Here is a 20,366-nt window from a genome sequence, read left to right as displayed (position 1 = left end):
ATTGAAATGATATCTGGACAAAAAAATTCTGTACCTGATAATAGAGGCACTAAAGTAATTTATTAAAAAAATAGGAGCATAGATACTCAATTGGAAAAGTCAACTGGCATTTATAAGTATACTCATGCATATTTTAACGGATACGGGTAGCTGAAACTGTTGCTGCTCAACTATGATTTTGAAACTTGGAAAGGATTGTCTTTTTACTAATCTACAAATAACCCACCTTGTCAGCAAGAAGAAAAATAGAACTTCTACACACACCTAAGTTATTTTTTCCTATTACTTGTTTTTCACAGCGGTTGCTGGAGTGGAAAGAGATGTCGCCTTCCTTATTGATGGAACCGATTCTGTTCGGCCAGACTTCAATTACGTCCGGGATTTTATCCTTAAAGTCATTCAACCACTGGACATCGGGAGTGACAAAGTGCGAGTTGCAGTGGTTCAGCACAGTGAAAGTCCAACTCCCAATTTCTATCTGAACACCTATCAGACCAAAGAGGAGGTGATACGTGCAGTCAGTCAAATGACACTGGCCGGAGGACGCAGTCTCAACACAGGTTCAGCTCTGAAGTTCATGCGGGACACTATCTTGTCCGATTCACATGGCAGCCGCCGGTCGCGGAGTGTTCCACAGTTTTTGATCGTTCTGACTGGAGGCAGATCCAGGGATAATGTGAGAGAGCCTGCCGGTGAATTGAAAACTCAGGGGGTTGTGCCCTTTGGCGTTGGAGTCAAGGATGCAGACCAAAGGCAGATTGAGGAGATTTCACACAACCCTTCCTTTGCTTTCAAAGTAAAGGAATTTAGCGAACTTGATACTGTGCCTCAAAAGCTGAATACCTACGTGAGCCTTCCGGCAGATCAACTCAACATCGTCCTACAGCAAGGTAAGAAATAACTATTTTTTCCTGCTTTTTGATCCAGGGTTCACCAAATATGCATATGTTTCCCAATTATAGTACAAGGTCAAGCTGTAAAAAGGGACATTGTGTTCTTACTGGATTCCTCTGAAAACACCATAAACAGCTTTTCAGACATTAAAGTTTTTCTTAAGAGCATACTGGAAAGTCTGTATGTCAGTGAGAACCAAGACAGGGTGTCTGTGATTCAATTTGCGGATAAGGCACATGTCAACTTCTATCTAAACTCTTACAAGACCAAGAGTGATGTTATGAATGCCATTGATAACTTAAGCCATGGTGGAGGTGGAAAGCACCTTAATGTTGGAGCTGCAATGCAGTTTGTGAGACACAGCGTCTTTACTTCCTCCTCTGGCAGCAGGAGACTAGAGGGTGTGCCGCAAATTTTGATCCTTCTTGCTACCAACCCATCCACCGATGACGTGAGCAGCCCAGCTCTTGCGCTCAAGGATCACGGCATTGTGACTTTGGGGGTTGGAGTGGGGGATATGGACTTTTCTGACTTGGAAAAGGTTGCCTTTGAACCTGCTTTCACATATAAAGTCACTCATATTACTGAGTTACCCTCTATCCAATCTAAGCTTATTGCCACACTCTATGCAAATAAAGACGCCACAGAATCCACAACACATGATGTAATAGGTAAGATTTCCATCATAACATGCTTTCATGAAGCTAAATTATTTTGTTCAATTGTATCGAGACATATTTTGCATAAGGTATTGTGATATCGACCCTCTTCTTGATACATAAGACTGTTTTCTGTATCTTAGCTTTTCAAAAAGAAACTTTCTCAACACAAATCTTTCATTAGTTTCAAACACGAAGCAAAAACCAAGGGTTTCACTTTCCATTCTCTGCACATCTGCTGTCTCTGAAAGATCTTTATATGTATTCACATGCTTGACACAGGCCGCACTAAAAGGGACATAGTATTCCTTGTCGACGGTTCTGATGACTCAAGAAATGGATTACCGGCGATTCGGGAATTCATCAGAAGAATGGTGGAAGAGCTAGACATTGACGACGATAAGGTCCGAGTGGCCGTCCTTCAGTATAGTGACGACACCAGCATTTATTTCAACTTGATGGCTCATAGTTCCAAACGGGACATCATCTATGCTGTTAGAAGCCTGCGACATAAAGGAGGGAAACAGAGGAACACAGGTGCTGCGCTTGAATTTGTGCGGGATTTCCTTTTCAACACTGCCTCAGGAAGCAGAGTTGTCCATAAGGTCCCTCAGATTCTTTTTTTATTAACCGGAGGTGACTCAGGTGACGACATTTCAGGGGCTGCAGCTGACCTCCATAAAAATGGTGTTCTGTCTTTTGCTATCGGGATGAAAAACGCTAAACAAGAAGAGTTAGAAAAAATTTCCTCCTCTTCCTCGTATATTTTTAATCTGCCTGTTTTTGGCGAACTTTTATCCATCCAACAAGAATTAGTCTCTTTTGTCCAGGTGGGAAAACTGCTTGAACCTTCCATAGGTAAGAATTACCCCTGAATTTCCTTTTCTTGGAATTTGATATTTTTTGAAATTCCAAGGGAATTGCATCAAAGTCTGGAAAAATCTCTTGAGCAGCTTCATATTGCTTAAAGTTTCTCCATCAGAGAAATTTCGCTTGTTTTACTGTATGGTTCACCTAACGTTTTTTCTGGAGAGCATTCTCTTGAGAGCTCAACATTGTTTCCCTTTCTGTTGCTCTTTCTTGAGCCAATGATTATTGCATCATTGACATCGAATTCACATTTGATGCGAGTCTTCTTTATCAAAGGTTGTAACTTTCTTTCACTTGACAGAGGGTGTTCTTTGCCTCTTCTTGTTTTCAAACACATCACTAGCTTGAAAAATGTATCTATAAAAATCAAGCTGACAAGCATGTAAATGACGTCAATTTATAAATTGTGGTTGTTGTTTTTTATCCTTAACAAGGTTTTTTTTTTTCTATAGTGGAACAAGAGTCTGCACAAAGAGACATTGTGTTTCTGTTGGATGGTTCGGATGAAACTTTGGGTGCATTCCCAGCCATTAAAAGCTTCATTAAAGAAGTGGTCAAAACACTCAGCGTTGGTGGGAACAGAGACCAGGTCTCTGTGGTCCAGTATAGCACCGATTCACAAATGCAATTTCATTTCAACACTTATGCCGATTTACAAGATATTCTCACTGCTGTTGAGCAGTTGAAACACAAAGGTGGCAGGCGCCTCAACACTGGGGCTGCTCTGGAATATGTGAGGTCCAATACTTTCACAGAGTCCTCTGGGAGTCGGCATAAAGATGGTGTGCCTCAAATATTGATTCTTTTGTGTGGGGGTAAATCTCAAGACGAGGTCACGAGCATTGCCACAGCTCTTAAACAGGATCAAGTTGTCGCCTTCTGCGTGGGCACTAAAAATTCAGATTTACTCGAGCTGCAAAACATTGCACATGTACCATCATATGCCTTTACTGTGCCACAATTTGAGGATATTGGGAGAATCAACCAGCAGATAGTTTCTTTTGTAAAGAGAATACCCCGGCAGACCAGATCAAAGCCTCAAACTGTATCTGGTAAGCAAATGACAGACCTAACTATCGAAACCCCCCGAACATACTATGTACAAACATATAACTAACACACCCACCCATTCTTCCTATTCAACCTAAGTCCGTCCATCTGTACATCATCCACACAACTATTCAATGTTTCTGTTGCCCATATGGTTACAGATTCCATGAGACGGGACATCGTATTTTTACTGGATGGATCTGATAGATCTGGAACAAGATTCCAAGTTATTAAGGATTTTGTTCTTGGGATAGTGGCACACCTTCATATCCATGGAAACAATGACCAAGTGGCTGTGGTTCAGTACAGCAACACTGCACAGATTAACTTTGACCTGGGCCACTTTTCCTCAGTGGATGCTGTTGTTGATGCAATAAGAAGTCTAAGTCACAAGGGCGGTTCTCCAAATAACATTGGCGCAGCAATCAAATATTTGAGGGAGCATATCTTTACCCCTAATGCGGGTAGTAGATTCCCACAAGGTGTTCCACAAATCCTTGTTGTGCTAAGCAATGAACGATCAGCAGATGATGTAAGAGAGCCTGTCAGAATGCTGAAAGAGATTGGTGTGATCATAATTGCCATTGGAACAGCGAATGCTGACACCCTAGAACTTCAGACCATGTCTCATAATGCAAAATATGCACTTTCTGTAAGTGATTATAAAGAGCTACGTAATGCTAAGGAAGATGTTTTGTCAATACTTAAGGAGCCAGACCACCAAATAGAACAGTCCACACCAGTGGAACGTTTTGGTAAGCTGTTCTTTGTGGATTTGATTCCATATTAATGACAAGAGTATTTTCAACTAACGAAGATCAAAAAAAAAAAGATTTTCTTGCTTAGCAGTTCGTAACTATAACTGACATTCTTACTTTAATGTTTTTCTTTACTGCAGAATCAAGGAAAAAAGACATAGTGTTTCTGATTGATGGCTCATATGACTCACGAAATGGCTTTGAAGCCATTCGACAATTTATTGAACAATTGGCTGAAAACTTGAGCCTTGATGACAGAGACCAGGTGGCTGTCGTTCAGTACAATCGGAATGCCACTGTCAATTTCTACTTGAATTCTTATTCATCAAAGAATGATCTGCTCAATTCAATACGAACCATAGGGCATAAGTATGGCAGACCCCTATACCTTGGCAAAGCACTAGAGTTTGTCAGAGACAACGTCTTTGCAGCTTCGGTTGGGGGCCGAAGCGCATCGCAGGTCCCTCAATATCTGTTTGTGTTTAGTGGTGGCAGATCCAGAGATGATGTAAGAGGACCAGCTCGGTCACTCAAAGAGAATGGCATTAAAACATTCTCCATTGGAACCAACAATGCAGATATATTGGAAATGCAAAACATCTCTAATACACCAAACCACTATTTTTCTATTACGAGCTTTACCGATCTGCCAAGTGTTCAGGAATCCATCAAAGCAATGTTGAGAGATGTTGACGACACAACCAGACATACGCCCTCTATTGGTAAGAAAGGGGGGGTTTTGGAAGGGGGGTTTGTTTTAGAGAAGTTCCCCACCCTTTGAAAGTATAAGTCTACATTCTTAAAAACATTTGTGTACAATTTCAGATACTTCCACAGTTACAGAATTAGAACTGGGGGGTCCTGCCGATGTTGTTTTTCTACTTGCTGGATCTGATGACATGCGTGCAAGTGAAGGACCTGTTTTGGATTTTGTGAGACAGTTTATTCAAAAAGTACAAATTGGGCCAACCAATGTACAAGTTTCTCTCATTCAATATGGTAAAACAGCCACCCCAGAATTTTTATTAAATTCCTATGGACAAAAAGATGAGATGATCAGCCATATAAGCACTATAAGACTGAAGGGAGGTTCAACTGTGAACACTGGGGCAGCCCTTGATTTTGCTCAGAAGTACGTGTTCACAACATCTACTGGAAGCAGAACCCAGCAAGGAATCCCACAAGCAATGATTGTTCTCAGTGGGAAAAAGTCAGATGATTATGTTGCAGAACCACTGAATAGACTAAAAAATGCTGGAATTGTGCTACATAGCCTTGGAATAAATGATGCGGATCCACAGGAAATGAAGGAAATATCGGGCAGTTTGAAAACTCCCATATTTATCAATGCAACAACTGACTTCCCAATAGTAACCAATCATTTGCTCTCTGCAATTTTATCTCATAAAGAAATAGCTGGCCCTGGTCTCGGTGAGTGGCATTTTTAAAACAATTACTTATTTTAAAATTTAGCATTTAATCGATACGATATTAGAAAAGAAGCTATTCCACAAACATATTCTCAAAACTAAAGCTGTTTTTAACTGATGAAGAGTGAAATCTTTACAGGTAAAAAGGAAAAATATCTTCAATAAAAAGTTTTTAATATTTTTATAGCTGAAACTCACACCAAAAAGGACATTGTATTCCTTCTGGATGGTTCTGATGGAACAAGGAATGGCTTCCCTGCCATGCGTGATTTTGTTGAGAGAGCGGTACAGTCCTTAAATGTGGACGGAGACGGAGACCGTGTATCTGTTGTTCAGTACAGTAGAAATGCAGAGGCTCAATTCTATCTGAATACGTACGACACAAAAGAGAAGATTGTGGATGCAGTGAGAGGTCTAAGACATAAGGGTGGAAGGCCTCTCAACACAGGGGCAGCCCTCCAATATGTCAGAGCAAATGTCTTTACAAACACCAGAGGCAGTAGACAACTCCAAGGTGTACCACAGATCTTGATCTTATTGAATAGCAGACGATCTTTTGACAGCATTGATGCACCAACCTCTGAACTGAAACAAAACGGCATATATACAATCAGCATTGGCACTCGGAGTTCTGACAGCAGCGAGCTGCAGAAAGTATCCTACGAACCCAGTTATGCACTAACAGTGTTTGATTTTACTGGATTACAAAATGTCCACGAAAGCCTCTCCTCTTTAATAGGGAGAGTGGAAAGGACAACAAAGACTCCAAAAATTACTGGTAAGATGGTTCACCATTCAAACGTATAAGAAAGAGAAAATGATAATAAACATGTATAAAGAGCTGTATCTTAAAAACAAATCTGTCTCAAAAATTTTGTACCACAACAGACCAGAACAGAAAAGGAAGGGATGTTGTTTTCTTGTTAGATGGCTCTGACGCCACAAGAAACTCATTCCCAGCTATGAGAGACTTTGTCCAAAGAGTCGTAGAGACACTGAGTGTGGATGACAACAAAGATCGTGTCTCGCTGGTTCAGTACAGCAGAGATGCCGCTGTTCAGTTCTATCTGAACACATACACGACTAAGGGCGACATCCTTAACATTGTCAGAGCGTTAAGGCACAGGGGCGGCAGACCCCTCAACACTGGAGCAGCTCTCCAGTACTTGAGAGATAATGTCTTTACTGACTCTGCAGGCAGCAGACGTCTCGAAGGCGTCCCACAGGTCCTAATATTGCTAAGTGGTGGAAAGTCATTTGATAGTGTCCATGCACCCGCTTCTGCTCTCAAACAGCTTGGGGTGCTGATCTTCCCCATTGGAACCAAAAGCTCAGATAGCAGAGAACTGCAGCAAATATCGCACGATCCCAGATACGCTCTAGTTGTGCCTGAATTCACTGACCTTCCGAGTGTCCAACAACAGCTTGAGTCCTCTGTGGAGGTTGTGGCAACGGATGTCACCCCAGAAACGCCACCAGTAATTGGTACGTGTACAAGCACAACACTCTCTCTGTATGGATGGGCTGTCTGATTCCTCTGACCAAACGCGACTTGTAGTTAGTGATTAATTACCATGTTTATATTTACCATAGAAGAAACTTAGCTGGCGATAGAAAGTGCTGTCCCAACAGTATCAGTAGTCAGCTAGTGTCACAGTTTCCCAACGTTTTTTTGTTTATCATTTGTTCTCCTGTCTTTTCTCAGCTGAAGACAAAAAAGATATTGTTTTCCTTCTGGACGGTTCTGATGGAACAAGGAACGGTTTCCCTGCCATGCGCAATTTTGTCGAGCAAGTGGTGGGGAAACTCAACGTGGGCGTTAACAGAGACCGTGTCTCTGTGGTCCAGTACAGCAAAGAGGCAGAGGCCAAATTCTACTTAAACACGTACACAAGAGGAGAGGATATTGTGGATGCAATCAGAGGGCTCAGACACAGAGGAGGGAGACCCCTCAACACAGGGGCTGCCCTCCGATATGTCAGGGAAAACGTCTTTACAAACTCCACAGGGAGTAGGCGCCCACAAGGTGTTCCACAGATATTGATCCTACTAAATGGCGGGCAGTCTTTTGACAGTGTCGATGCGCCAGCATCTGCTCTCAGACAGCAGGGCATCTTTACAATCAGCATTGGAACACAGAACTCTGACAGCAGCGAGCTGAAAAAGATCTCCCATGACCCTAGTCATGCCCTAGCAGTGTCTGAGCTCACTGAACTCCCAAGTGTCCAAGAACAGCTCTCCGCCGCAATGAGCACGGTAGTCAGAGCTACACCCATGACACCAATAGTGACTGGTAAGCGTTATGTACTCACAGACATATGACAACTTGGCCGCGATTCAAATGTAAAAGTGGCTCTTGTCCACATTCCCAGTGTAAATGGTAGGTGAGTCCTGCTGTCTTATTGCTATCATGTTTGTTTACCACAGTGGGCAGACCAGGAAGGGATGTTGTTTTCTTGTTAGATGGCTCTGACGCCACAAGAAACTCATTCCCAGCTATGAGAGACTTTGTCCAAAGAGTCGTAGAGACACTGAGTGTGGATGACAACAAAGATCGTGTCTCGCTGGTTCAGTACAGCCGAGATGCCGCTGTTCAGTTCTATCTGAACACATACACGACTAAGGGCGACATCCTTAACATTGTCAGAGCGTTGAGGCACAGGGGCGGCAGACCCCTCAACACTGGAGCAGCTCTCCAGTACTTGAGAGATAATGTCTTTACTGACTCTGCAGGCAGCAGACGTCTCGAAGGCGTCCCACAGGTCCTAATATTGCTAAGTGGTGGCAAGTCATTTGATAGTGTCCATGCACCCGCTTCTGCTCTCAAACAGCTTGGGGTGCTGATCTTCCCCATTGGAACCAAAAGCTCAGATAGCAGAGAACTGCAGCAAATATCGCACGATCCCAGATACGCTCTAGTTGTGCCTGAATTCACTGACCTTCCGAGTGTCCAACAACAGCTTGAGTCCTCTGTGGAGGTTGTGGCAACGGATGTCACCCCAGAAACGCCACCAGTAATTGGTACGTGTACAAGCACAACACTCACTCTGTATGGATGGGCTGTCTGATTCCTCTGACCAAACGCGACTTGTAGTTTGTGATTATTTACCATGTTTATATTTACCATAGAAGTCAACAGAAAGTGCTGTTCCACTAGTATCAGTAGTCAGCTAGTGTGTTATCACTTTTGCAATTGCTACCAGGAACTCTGAGAGCAGAGAACTGCAAAGTATAGTCAAGGATCTCAGGAACATTTTTTCCATATCTGAATTTGCCGACTCTTTCTCTTTCTTTGGCAAGCTTCTAAATACTGTGTTCATGACACCAACAGTGAATGGTAAGTAATACCTGTAGCCCAAAGAAGTTTTTCTTTTCAATTATTCTCCAGCATCATTTCAAGATGGAATTAATCAAACCAAACAAAGTTGAGTCTGAAAAATTTCAATTTCTCTTACAATGTCCTTTTTTGCCTCATTTTTCAATCCACTAGGTTTTTCTACTTCTTTTATACAGGTTATAGTTTAGTTACTGTTATGCATCTAAAGAGTATTGAAGTCTTTCTGCCCTAATCTGCTCTTCCAATAACGAAATTATTTCTAATAAACTCCCATTGTGTTTTTATATTTCAACATCTTATTGAAGTGCTAGTACAGCTAACTGCTCAATGCAATGTTTTAGTTTATGACAATATAAGAAGAAATTACAACACACTATTTTCCTTTTTCCTTAGCCGAGTCACAAGGACCCCGGAAAGACATCATCTTTGTTGTTGATGGATCTGACAGCGTTGGACGGGATTTCCCTGTCATTCTGGAGTTCATTCGTAGGGTAGTAGAGAATCTCAATGTTGGTGAAAATAAGATCCGGATCGGTATGCTACAGTTTGGTGATTATGCGCAAGCGGACATGTATCTGAACTCACATACAACTAAAGAAGAAGTCTTAAATGCTGTTAGGAGATTTAGACAACGGGGAGGAAGACAACGTAACCTGGGCCAGGCTTTACAATTTGTCAATGATGATATGCTGACAGCTGCGCGAGGCAGCCGGAAACAAGAGGGCGTTTCTCAGTTTCTGGTTGTGGTCTCAAGTGGGTCTCCGACAGATGACATCAGTCGCCCGGCAACCACACTAAAGCAATCAAGAGTTATTCCATTTAGCATTGGCACAAGGGATATGAATTCACAAGATCTGCAAATTGTGTCTTACGTCCCTAACTTTGCCTACGTAGTGGATGATATCCCAAGCTTGCATACAGCTCAAGACACTATCATTAACAAGCTTACTGAATTATCAGAAGATGACATTGCCAGGCTCACACCGCAATTCACTGTCATTGAAGGTAGCTATATATCTTTATCCAGTTGCTTACTTTTTCATGCTTTTTTATTACAACTATTTTACTCCTATTAAAAATGTGTTGCTTTTTTTTCTTTAATACAGAAGTTGCACCAAGCACGGGTGGAGAAAAGAGAGATGTTGTGTTTCTTATCGATGGTTCGAGTTCAGCACGAAATGAGTTTCCTTCCATTCGCGAAATGATCCAAAGAGTTGTGGAAAAGCTGGATGTTGGACTGGACAAAGTCAGAATTTCAGTTGTACAGTACAGCGATGATGCCAAAGTGGAGTTTCTCCTCAATGAGTTTTCTAATAAAAATGAAGTACGCCAGGCTGTGACACAACTTCGAAGCAAAGGAGGAAATCGTCTGAACACAGGTCGTGCTCTTGAGTGGGTCTCTCGAAACATATACCAAAGATCTGCAGGAAGTAGGATAGAAGACGGAGTGCCTCAGTTTTTAATTTTAGTCACCGGTGGCAGTTCCACAGACGACGTTAGCATACCAGCGGATCAACTTAAGAGAAGTCACATTGCACCTATTACCATCGGTTCAAGAAATTCAGACCCCGACGAGCTGAGGAAAATTTCCCTGAAGCCTGAACTTGTATACAGCGTTGACAGTTTCAGGGATCTTCCGGATGTAGAGCAGCAACTAATTGATTCAGTCAAAACTATTTCCACCACTGAGATCATTGACAGCTATCGCCCTCCAGAAGTAGTTTTAGGTAAGATAATATATAATATATATAATCGGTATATAATTGAATGTTCTTGAATTGTTCAATAACAAAATCTTCTTGTTTTTCACATTTGCAGATTTGTTAGACGTTGGTCGAAAAGACATTGTTTTCCTGATTGACGGGTCAGACAGCACAGATGTCACAGGGATAGCTCACATCCGCGACTTTATTCTGAAGCTTGTTCGACAACTCGACGTGCGGTCTGACCAAGTGCGTGTGGCCGTCGTCCAGTACGGCGACAATCCCAAAACTGAGTTCTCGCTCAATACACATGACACCAAGCCAGAAGTTGTCACGGCCATTAGAAAACTTCGTCAAATGGGCGGGCGCTCCTCCAACTTGGCTGATGCAATTGAATATGTCATACAGAATGAGTTAAAGCCCTCTGCTGGTGTTCGTCCATTGGAGGCATCTCAGCATCTTGTGGTTCTCACAGGGGGACGCTCCCCACAGGACGTATCTCTTTATGGGCCTTTGCTAAAACAATCCAGGGTTAACTGTATTGGCATAGGAGCAAGTGGAGCAGACACTAGGCAGCTCACCCAAATTGCTAGATCACCAGAAGATGTCATTCAGGTTCCTACATTCCCTGGTCTGCCAGCAATCAGCGATAGGTTCATTGCAAGACTGAAGGGGACCATCCCAGTTGACCTGACCCCAGAGATTCCTAGTAAGTTTGCAAAACTCAACAAAGTATTACTGTATGATAGAACTGCTAAACTAACTAATTAAATAACATCTTCCTCTCTGTCTCAGCCGAAGGTTTACCTGCATCCAAGAAGGCTGACATTGTGTTTTTGGTGGATAGCTCCATGAACCTGGGCAGAGAAAATTTCAACAAAGTTAAGACATTTGTCGCCGAGCTAATAGATCTTTTCTACACTGACAGGGACAACCTAAGGATTGGACTGGCGCATTATGGCACTGATGTGTCAGATGTGTTCTACCTTAACACCCACAAAAACAGACCTGACATTATAACTGCCGTTGAGAATGCAGATTATAAAGGAGGACGTAGAACCAACACAGGTGCTGCCATTCGGCACATTCAAGATGTGCACTTCTCCAAAGAAAGGGGCAGTAGGAAAGATGAAGGGACTCCTCAGATTCTCATGGTCATTACGGGAGGACCCTCATCTGATGACAGCAAATCAGCGGCGCTAGGTTTAAAGAAGACTGGTGTGCGAATCTTTGCGGTTGGAGTGGGCGATGTGGCGAATGAGTTAGAGGCACTCGCCAGTGACTCTTCCACTGTTGCCAGAGCCAGAACCTTCACAGAGCTCTCTGAGCTCAATGAGCAAATTCTAGGGACGTTAGACGATGAAGTGAAGGGCAAGCTGTGCGTTGGTGTACAGGAAGCCCCCAAAGGCAAGAAAAACAATGATAGAATGATAAACAGAAATTACCATAGAATTAGGAAACCTCTCATGTTGTAATGTTGTCTTTTCTAGACTGCAACGTGGAGGTGTTGGTGGGATTCGATGTTTCGGCCCAAAATATCTTCAGTGTCCAAACCAACCTCCTGAGCAAAATGACTGCCATTCTGCAGCGAATTGCTAAAATGTCAACCATCAGTTGTTCATCAGGACAAATTCCCTCCATTCAGATCGGTATGCTCGCTATCGATTCCAATGGAAGGCCAGTCCAGGTGGACTTCTCTGAAGATGCCGACAAGCTATTGGAAGAATTCAGGGCCTTGCGTGCTCGTGGCCCCTTCGTTCTCAGTGGCAAGACCATCTCGGCTTACAAAAACAGATTCAGAACCAGACAAGATAATACTGTCAAGGTTGGTTAAAAAGACACACGTCTAGGTTATTATAAGAACAGTAAATTTCATGTTTAGGATATTACTTTGATTAACAAAATAAGTTTCCACCCCATTCTATTGAGAAATCTTGTTCATAAACCGATAGGTTCACAAATGCAGGCTTGACTCTGGTAATGATATTTGAATCTTTATCATTCTTTTTCAATCCAGGTTGTTATTCATTTGACTGATGGTATTGATGAGCCCTATCCTGAAATGAAAAGGCAAACTGAAGAGCTCCGTCAGTCAGGTGACTACACCCTTCAAATGATGACTTTCCACACATCCAAAATCTCTAATGCCTTCATTCATTACAATCGATAGAAACAGATATGCATGAAAACAATCCCACAGATAATTTTACTAACTCAGATTTGAACCTTTTTCACCTATCACGGGTTTGTATGAAAATTATAACTCAAAAGGAACAGGTTTCCTCTCAATAAGAAGAGACAATTATTCCATTTATTTACCAGGAGTCAACAGTTTTATCCTGGTTGGGCTGGAACGAGTGGCCAAGTTTGAGGAAGCTACATTGTTGGAATTTGGCCGTGGCTTCAGGTACACCAGACCCCTGCGACTCAACATACTAGACTTGGACTACGAACTGATGGAGGAACTGGTAAGTAAAATGATAAATCAAAGTACCCGTTTTCTACCTGTTTTTACCATAACCAAACTGCTTATGTTGGCTTAAATTTATCCATACATTCATACACCAATAGGACGACCTATTAACTGTGCCATGGCTGCCCATTGAGAATATTAGTGTGGTCAAACAGAGAACACATTATATTCAAAAACCTGATGTATTTATGTTGTAGGACAATATTGCTGAGAGGGAGTGCTGTGGAGTGGCCTGCAAATGTACAGGCGCAAGGGGTGACCGAGGAGGCATAGGAATTTCAGGACCAAAGGTAGACATTAAAATTACCTTTTAAAAAAATCAGGAATGCTAATTTTTGTTTTCTTTTTAGGGACGTCCAGGTGGTCCGGGAAGCCAAGGCCATCCTGGAGACGAGGGTGGACCGGTATAATTTTCTTCATACTACTCATTACAATTTGTGGCCATGTTTTACTGTATTATACTTCAGTATGGGCTTGAACTGTAAACAACGTTCATTCCATTCCTTCAGTAACATAGATTAAATGTATTTATTTTTGGTGGTAAATTCTCCAATCACAGGGAGAGCGAGGTCCTCCTGGTGTCAATGGAAGTCAGGGCTTTCAAGGATGTCCCGGACAGAGAGGTGTGAAGGTAACGTGGAAAATAAATGAATTGACTGTAAGCATTTGATGCTTATTAAGATTTCCTTAACATTTGTAGAACTGTTGGGGATCATTAGCTAGCGTTATAATATAATCTAATGACATCCACATTCTATCTACCGACTCTGAAATTTGACTTGCTTTCTCCTCAGGGTTCTCGGGGATACTCTGGAGAAAAGGTGACTGAATTCACATTGTGAAAAATGACTTATTTAAAAATGCTAACTACTACTAATATTCTCACAGGGTGAATCTGGAGAGATTGGCCTGGATGGTATTATTGGTGAAGAGGTAACTGCATCTTTTGAAATGTAGTCATCCAATCAGATAGTTACATGGATAGTATTTCATGAATTTATATCTGTGTTTTGTTTTCAGGGCAAAGGTGGAGTTGCTGGTCCCTCTGGAGGCAGAGGACATCCTGGCTATAGAGTAAACATTGGATATTTTAATCACTTGTATTATTCATATTTGCCAGCCAAACTGCTCCCAACTAAGATTTGTTATATGAATGCTTCTAGGGCCCGAAAGGCATTAAAGGTCAAGCAGGAGAAAGTGGTGAAATGGGAATCAGAGGAGATCCTGTAAGTTTCGTTAACATTTTGTATATTGTTTCTGTTGAAATTACTCTCCTTGTGATCTTTTTGAAATCAAACTAAAGTGTTTGTGTTGATGATGTCATGTCTATCTTGCTAGGGTACAAGTGGAAGTGATAACTCCAGACCCGGTCCAAAAGGAGACCCTGGTGATGCCGGACCAGCGGTAATGAATCATAAGCTTATACCAATTCTAGATCGTTAATACTTTACATACAGTATACTTTTTACATTTATACCAATTTGGTTTTCCTCAAATAAAGCACTCCATTTGTAAAGTGAATAACAACTTTGATTTTGTGCGAATGCCGGGAACAAGCCAAGTTTAGACAATTCATCAAATATTTAACCACCTTAATCTAATCTATAGTCCTCTTTGTGCATTCGCCCAATTTTGCCTGGGCTGAACAGTTTAAAGTGCTTGAATCGTAATGAAAAATGTAACTCACTGGTTGTATTTTGCTTACCGTAAGGGCGAGCCTGGTGAGGATGGAAACAAGGGAACGCCTGGAGAACCAGGAAGAAGGGTAACACATTCTGCCAAATGGTTTTGCCGTGTGACCATATTGTACTCAATTGAATCTTCTCATTAGGGATCTGATGGGAGACGAGGTGCACCAGGACAAGCTGTAAGTCATTGTTTTAGATGTTGTATTATCAGTAATATTGATGTCGCCTCACTCACTCTGTTTGCCATCAAGGGTAATGCTGGACCTGCTGGAGTTGAGGGCGTGAGAGGAGAACCCGGAATCGGGGGAAGCAGAGTAAGTCCTCTATGCATATTAGACAAGCTCAGGAGCGTGCCCTAGAAAATGAGAAAACACAACTATGAGATCAAGTGTGATACATGAAAAAAATGTAGCCATGTAACCATGTAAGAAATTGCAAGGAGTGTTCAGCATTTGTGTTTGAAGTGAGAATTAGGCATTAGTTTCATAAAGAATTGTCTAATTTGTGTTCTTGTTTAGGGACCAGCTGGACCAAATGGTGCACCAGGACCCAGAGGAGAGGATGGAAATCCTGGACCAAGAGTGAGTGAGCCTTATAGGTTTTTCTTGTTCAAAAAATCCATTGTCAACCTAAACGGTTCATTCAGAAAATATTGACACCACTTTTTCCATTTAATCCAAATTCAAATCTAAAGAATGTGAATGTTTGCAGGGTCCCGGCGGACGCCCGGGTTCTTCTGGAGAAAAGGGAAGAAGAGGTGCCGTCGGTCGCAAGGTAACCGCTAGAACAAACGTTTTGTTCTTTCTGTGACGGCCTTGTTTTATTTCTAAACAGTAAGGCCTTAAATCTGGCTCTTTCTCATATTACTGAGCACACGTGTAATCTATTGGAAGAAAACACCAAATGAAAACACAAAAGCTTGATGGAAAGAACAAAGGGAAATTGATGTAATCTATAGATGCATACGCATACAAGATAAAAAAGAAATTTAAGTCTGTCTTGGGCTGTTGTTTATTTGCACAGGGAGAGCCCGGAGATCCAGGAATTAAGGGCGTCGAGGGACCCATCGGATTCCGTGGAGAATCTGTAAGAAGTGTTTTGTTTTTCATATGTAATGCTTTTGAAAGACAGCCAATAGCTAAATAACGGATGTGCCGTGTTTCCTTCCAAGGGCGAAGACGGCAGAGACGGTCTTGGTATCTCAGGATCCAAAGGAAGACGGGCAAGTCCTATTTTGTCACTGTACTACTATTCTTAGATAGATATCATATACAATTTTGATACTGTCAAACAATGAGACCTAACTCTAAAATGTATCTTGATTTATTTGTGTAGGGTGATGAAGGTTTCCCTGGGTTCACAGGCCCAAAGGTAGGCGAATCACGTCTTCTGCAATGTGTGAAATATAAATAAAATCTTCAGTACACAGTGTATATTGATGTGGTTTACTTAAGAGAATGCTAGGTCAAACATAAAAGTGAAAAGAAAATTAACAATCACTGTTAGTATGTTATTTTGTATGCATACTCAAAATAAATTTAGTTCTCTGATAACGTGTATGGTCTGTCCTTTTTGTTACCCTGCAGGGAGAAGCTGGTAACCCTGGAACCACGGGTGGACTTGGTCCACGAGGAAACCGCGGACAGAGGGTAAAAAATATAGATCGAAAATGTACAAATATTATCAACATATATTATATATCAGGGAAAAATACTGCACCTAAAGTAAAGTGAGCATGTTAACAACTTGTTGCAGCATGCCATCATTCAATAGCAAGTCTAAATTACTTATTTTGCATTTTATTTAAAGGGCGTTGCTGGAAATGCTGGTACACCTGGACAGAAAGGAGAGGTTGGCTATCCAGGGCCTTACGTAAGTTACCTTGTCTGCATTCTTCATCCAAAAGTATTTATCTTGACATCTCGCCATTTCCATCCTTCAGGGTCAGAAAGGGCCAAGAGGACCGGGTGTTGTGGTACGTACGCCTTCAGGAAAAAAAAAATCACATATACATTCAATTGAGGTTTAACATCATCATCATCGTTTCTTCATTCTTTCTCTTCAGCAATGTGACCTCGTCAAGAAGATCCGAGATAATTGCCGTAAGTACTTTTTTCATGAACACAGAATCCTAGTATAGTCCATCTATGTATTAGATATATTAGGCTTTTCAGCATTTAATGATTGTCATAGAAATGTGTTTATACTAAGACTGGGATAAATATTTATAGCTTCTGTCATTATTCACAGCCTGCTTTATTAAAGGGATGCTTCTTTTTGATGCAATTTTACTGCATGATCACATGTTAGTTAGACAGTGGAATTTGGATGATGAAACAATCTAAAGAAAATCATTTCATAATTTCAAAATAATACACGAAAATGTTAGAACTTAAACATTTAAAATTCACTTATTTTTGTTTCTGATGAGCCAATGTCAGATTTTTGTATATATGCAAAGACAAACTAATACAGAATGTCTCCATTCAATGGAAAGACAAGGGCTAGTACGACAATCGTGAGAAAGATGGTCGCTTAAGGACTCTAAATAAGCAAATCACGAATTTATTATAACTATGATAACGCTAGACACTATAAACTTGCAAAAAGTAGCTAAGAAAATAAGCATTAGACTTTCTGTACCTGCACAAAATTGTTTGCATCCTTTCCTCGTGTGTTAAAACAACCATGTGTAAATAACATTTGCCGGGTACAGTAGAGTGGGTAGCCAATTGGTGAAGAGTAGGCGAGACAAATTGAGATACTCGTATCGGATTGGCTAAAAATCAAGCATTGTAAAATGTATGTAAATATGTATCTACTTTAACTGTTTCTGAAAAATATTTACTATTTGTATTTGTCCAATTTCCACATCAGAAAAAAATAATTAATGTATTTGTTGACTACTTATTTATGGATTATTTATTTATTAGTATTATTTAATGATAATTTATCTTATTTGTTCCCTACTTATTATGTTGATGACTTATTTATTTATTCCTTATTTATTGATTATTTATTTTAGTTTTCTGTTATTTGTGCACTCCGTCGTGAAGCTTTAAATCTCATTATACTTCAATAATGATAATAAAAGCATTCATTTCGATTCAATATACGAGATTCAGATGGAATGCTTTAACTATTGCTTTGACTTTCTTTTATTTTTTAACTGTACAGTTTCTAATTCATTTTCCCCCTTCTGTTCAACAGCATGCTGTCACGGTAGGTCCCAAAACCAAACTTTTTTTCTGTATGTGTCGCACTAGAACATTGTAAATGTGGCTCATCTGGTCAACAGGTAAACTGGAGTGTCCTCTGTACCCAACCGAGCTTGCATTTGCCTTGGACGCGTCCAGCGACGTGGGAAGACCGGCCTTCAACAACATGCGTGAAGCCGTGTTGCGTCTGCTACGCGACATCACTATCTCAGAGAGCAATTGCCCCAGGGGCGCCCGCGTGGCGCTTGCCCTCTACAACAGCGAGGTCACCACCGAAGTGCGCTTTGCCGACGCAATGAAGAAGCGTGCACTGCTGAGCCACGTGGAAGGCCTGCAGACCCTGCAGACCAACAAACGTCGCAGCCTGGAGACAGCCATGAGCTTTGTGGCGCACAACACTTTCAAGAGAGTGCGTAGCGGCTTCCTGGTCCGCAAGGTCGCCGTCTTCTTCGTGGGCGGTTCCATTTCCAACACGCAGGCCGTCACCAATGCCGCCCTGCGCCTTTACGATGCCGGCGTTGCCACGGTGGTCCTGCTCAAGAATGATGACAGAAGCCTTACACGAGCCTTGCAGGTAGACTAAGATACCCACTATTGGAGGCACTGCACTCCTTTTGCAATTTCCCGTGGAAGTCAAGCATGCTGACTGCTGAGCTAAATCCCAATGTAGTTGCCTGAATGTCTTTGTGAAGGAATTAGGAGTGAGATTCCCCAATCTGCATATCACCTGCTTATATTCTTTACATTTTCTCATTGGTGATCATCTTGTTTTTTCCTCTCAGGTGAACAACACAGCTTTGGCCCAGGTCATCGTCTTGCCGAACCCAGGAAGCGCACAGTTTGACTCAGTCATGAGAAAAGTCATGAGCTGTCATCTTTGTTATGGTAAGACAATCTGCAAACTTTCATTTTTGACTTTACCGTTACTGATCAAATATGAATACTGTTTTCAAAGAGTGAGAAATTCAACCTAAGAGGAAAAGTGGCTTTTTTTTTACAGACTTCTGCTCTCCGGACTCAACGTGCGACTACATCGCGCCATCGCCTGGTCGAGACAGACGCTCTTTCACCACTGACGTGGACATCGACATGGGCTTTGTGGTGGACAGCTCTCAAAGCACATTTCCCGCTGTCTTCACGGAAATTAAACGCTACGTCGCACACATGGTGGAGCATCTCCACGTGGCATCCGTCCCCAGCACATCCGCCCATCACGCCAGAGTGGCCTTCGTCCAGCAGGCGCCCTACGAGTTTGTCCGAAACAGGACCGGCCTTCCCGTCCACCTGGACGTCGGCTTTACCGATCACGAGTCGGCCAAGTCCTTCGTTAACTTCTTGCTGGACAAGACGCCCCAGCTTGAAGGCGGACGCTCGTTGGCGGACGCGGTGGAGTGGACGACCGATCACGTTTTTGAGAAGGCGCCCTTCCCGCGCCCTCGTAAGGTGTTGGCGCTCTTTGTGACGGGTGGCGTGGAAGAGGATGAGGAACGGCTGGTGCGTGTTGCCATTGAGGTCAAGTGCAGAGGCTACTTCGTGGTGGTCTTTGGCGTGGGCGACAAGCTGAGCGCGGCTGACAGTCGCGTCCTGTCACGCGTGGCCAGCGAGCCTTCCGACGTCTTCTTCAAGAGGATTGATGACATCTCGCAATTTTACGACAAAAACCTTCTCATATTTGGACAAATGCTGCCCAAATACATCAGCAGTAAGTTTACAATGCTCATATTTCTTTCCATTAAAACAAATCTAATGTGTGTTTTCCTTATTATGACAATTTTGAAAAAATTTTCTAACTTAAAAATAGAAATTTCTACAGATTTTTGAAATGTAGTTTGAATGTTTTTGTTCATTTTGCAGTTGAAAATGCATTCTACATGTCCCCTGAAGTGTCCAAACATTGCAAGTGGTTCCAGAGCGACCAACCTCTGAAAAATCCTTTTACCAATCACATCCACCAACACCAGTGAGCAATTTGGTTGACAAGTTTTAATGTCATTATGAATTTCAGCACTTAATATTGTGATCTCATCATTTCCAGGAGCCAAACGAAACATCATGAAAAGCAGCAGGAATCTCACCAAGTCAAACACATAGGTATGATTCACACTAATACCTGTATATATAATTCCATGAATACATAAGGAATCATACTTCACAAATATAAGACCAAAAAGACGACTCCAGAAAGAAAGCCAAAACACATAGGTTAAGAAAAATCTAATGTACAAATATTATTCGAAGATATTCTTGTATAGTATCAAATGAATATTGTGAATGAAATATAGAAGT

At 41.8% G+C, this 20,366-nt stretch overlaps 1 protein-coding gene and 1 long non-coding RNA gene across 6 annotated transcripts in view; one reads left to right on the top strand and one right to left on the bottom strand.

Moving 5' to 3' along the window:
* The window catches only part of col6a3 (collagen, type VI, alpha 3), a 30,861-nt gene that overhangs the window by 8,441 nt on the left and 2,054 nt on the right, over positions 1-20,366 (top strand). For 4 of the 5 annotated variants that reach the window (XM_077727654.1, XM_077727652.1, XM_077727651.1 and 1 more), the window contains 34 exons: positions 300-890; positions 9,392-10,003; positions 10,105-10,725; positions 10,817-11,410; positions 11,497-12,108; positions 12,192-12,526; positions 12,719-12,797; positions 13,024-13,169; positions 13,372-13,464; positions 13,525-13,578; positions 13,734-13,805; positions 13,969-13,995; positions 14,063-14,107; positions 14,195-14,248; positions 14,338-14,400; positions 14,513-14,578; positions 14,886-14,939; positions 15,006-15,041; positions 15,114-15,176; positions 15,381-15,443; positions 15,574-15,636; positions 15,886-15,948; positions 16,034-16,084; positions 16,198-16,233; positions 16,449-16,511; positions 16,672-16,734; positions 16,805-16,837; positions 16,928-16,964; positions 18,073-18,084; positions 18,161-18,654; positions 18,863-18,965; positions 19,081-19,782; positions 19,935-20,040; positions 20,116-20,171. In XM_077727654.1, coding sequence (XP_077583780.1) covers positions 300-890; positions 9,392-10,003; positions 10,105-10,725; positions 10,817-11,410; positions 11,497-12,108; positions 12,192-12,526; positions 12,719-12,797; positions 13,024-13,169; positions 13,372-13,464; positions 13,525-13,578; positions 13,734-13,805; positions 13,969-13,995; positions 14,063-14,107; positions 14,195-14,248; positions 14,338-14,400; positions 14,513-14,578; positions 14,886-14,939; positions 15,006-15,041; positions 15,114-15,176; positions 15,381-15,443; positions 15,574-15,636; positions 15,886-15,948; positions 16,034-16,084; positions 16,198-16,233; positions 16,449-16,511; positions 16,672-16,734; positions 16,805-16,837; positions 16,928-16,964; positions 18,073-18,084; positions 18,161-18,654; positions 18,863-18,965; positions 19,081-19,782; positions 19,935-20,040; positions 20,116-20,171 — 6,162 coding nt within the window. Of the gene's footprint in view, positions 1-299; positions 891-5,907; positions 6,440-6,549; positions 7,147-7,366; positions 7,955-8,088; positions 8,683-9,391; positions 10,004-10,104; positions 10,726-10,816; positions 11,411-11,496; positions 12,109-12,191; positions 12,527-12,718; positions 12,798-13,023; positions 13,170-13,371; positions 13,465-13,524; positions 13,579-13,733; positions 13,806-13,968; positions 13,996-14,062; positions 14,108-14,194; positions 14,249-14,337; positions 14,401-14,512; positions 14,579-14,885; positions 14,940-15,005; positions 15,042-15,113; positions 15,177-15,380; positions 15,444-15,573; positions 15,637-15,885; positions 15,949-16,033; positions 16,085-16,197; positions 16,234-16,448; positions 16,512-16,671; positions 16,735-16,804; positions 16,838-16,927; positions 16,965-18,072; positions 18,085-18,160; positions 18,655-18,862; positions 18,966-19,080; positions 19,783-19,934; positions 20,041-20,115; positions 20,172-20,366 lie in introns of those variants that run through there. The other variant, XM_077727653.1, reaches the window with a different exon arrangement.
* Positions 14,881-17,550, bottom strand: LOC144203988 (uncharacterized). The gene is made up of 4 exons (XR_013327806.1): positions 17,506-17,550; positions 16,744-16,847; positions 15,098-15,217; positions 14,881-15,009 (listed from the first exon to the last, which is right to left on the bottom strand). It is a non-coding gene; the product is annotated as an uncharacterized LOC144203988 (long non-coding RNA).

This window comes from Stigmatopora nigra, chromosome 11 (assembly GCF_051989575.1).
Source record: "Stigmatopora nigra isolate UIUO_SnigA chromosome 11, RoL_Snig_1.1, whole genome shotgun sequence".
Lineage (NCBI taxonomy): Eukaryota > Metazoa > Chordata > Actinopteri > Syngnathiformes > Syngnathidae > Stigmatopora > Stigmatopora nigra.
Note: the sequence above shows the minus strand (reverse complement) of the source record. Positions and strands in the feature narration are given on the sequence as shown.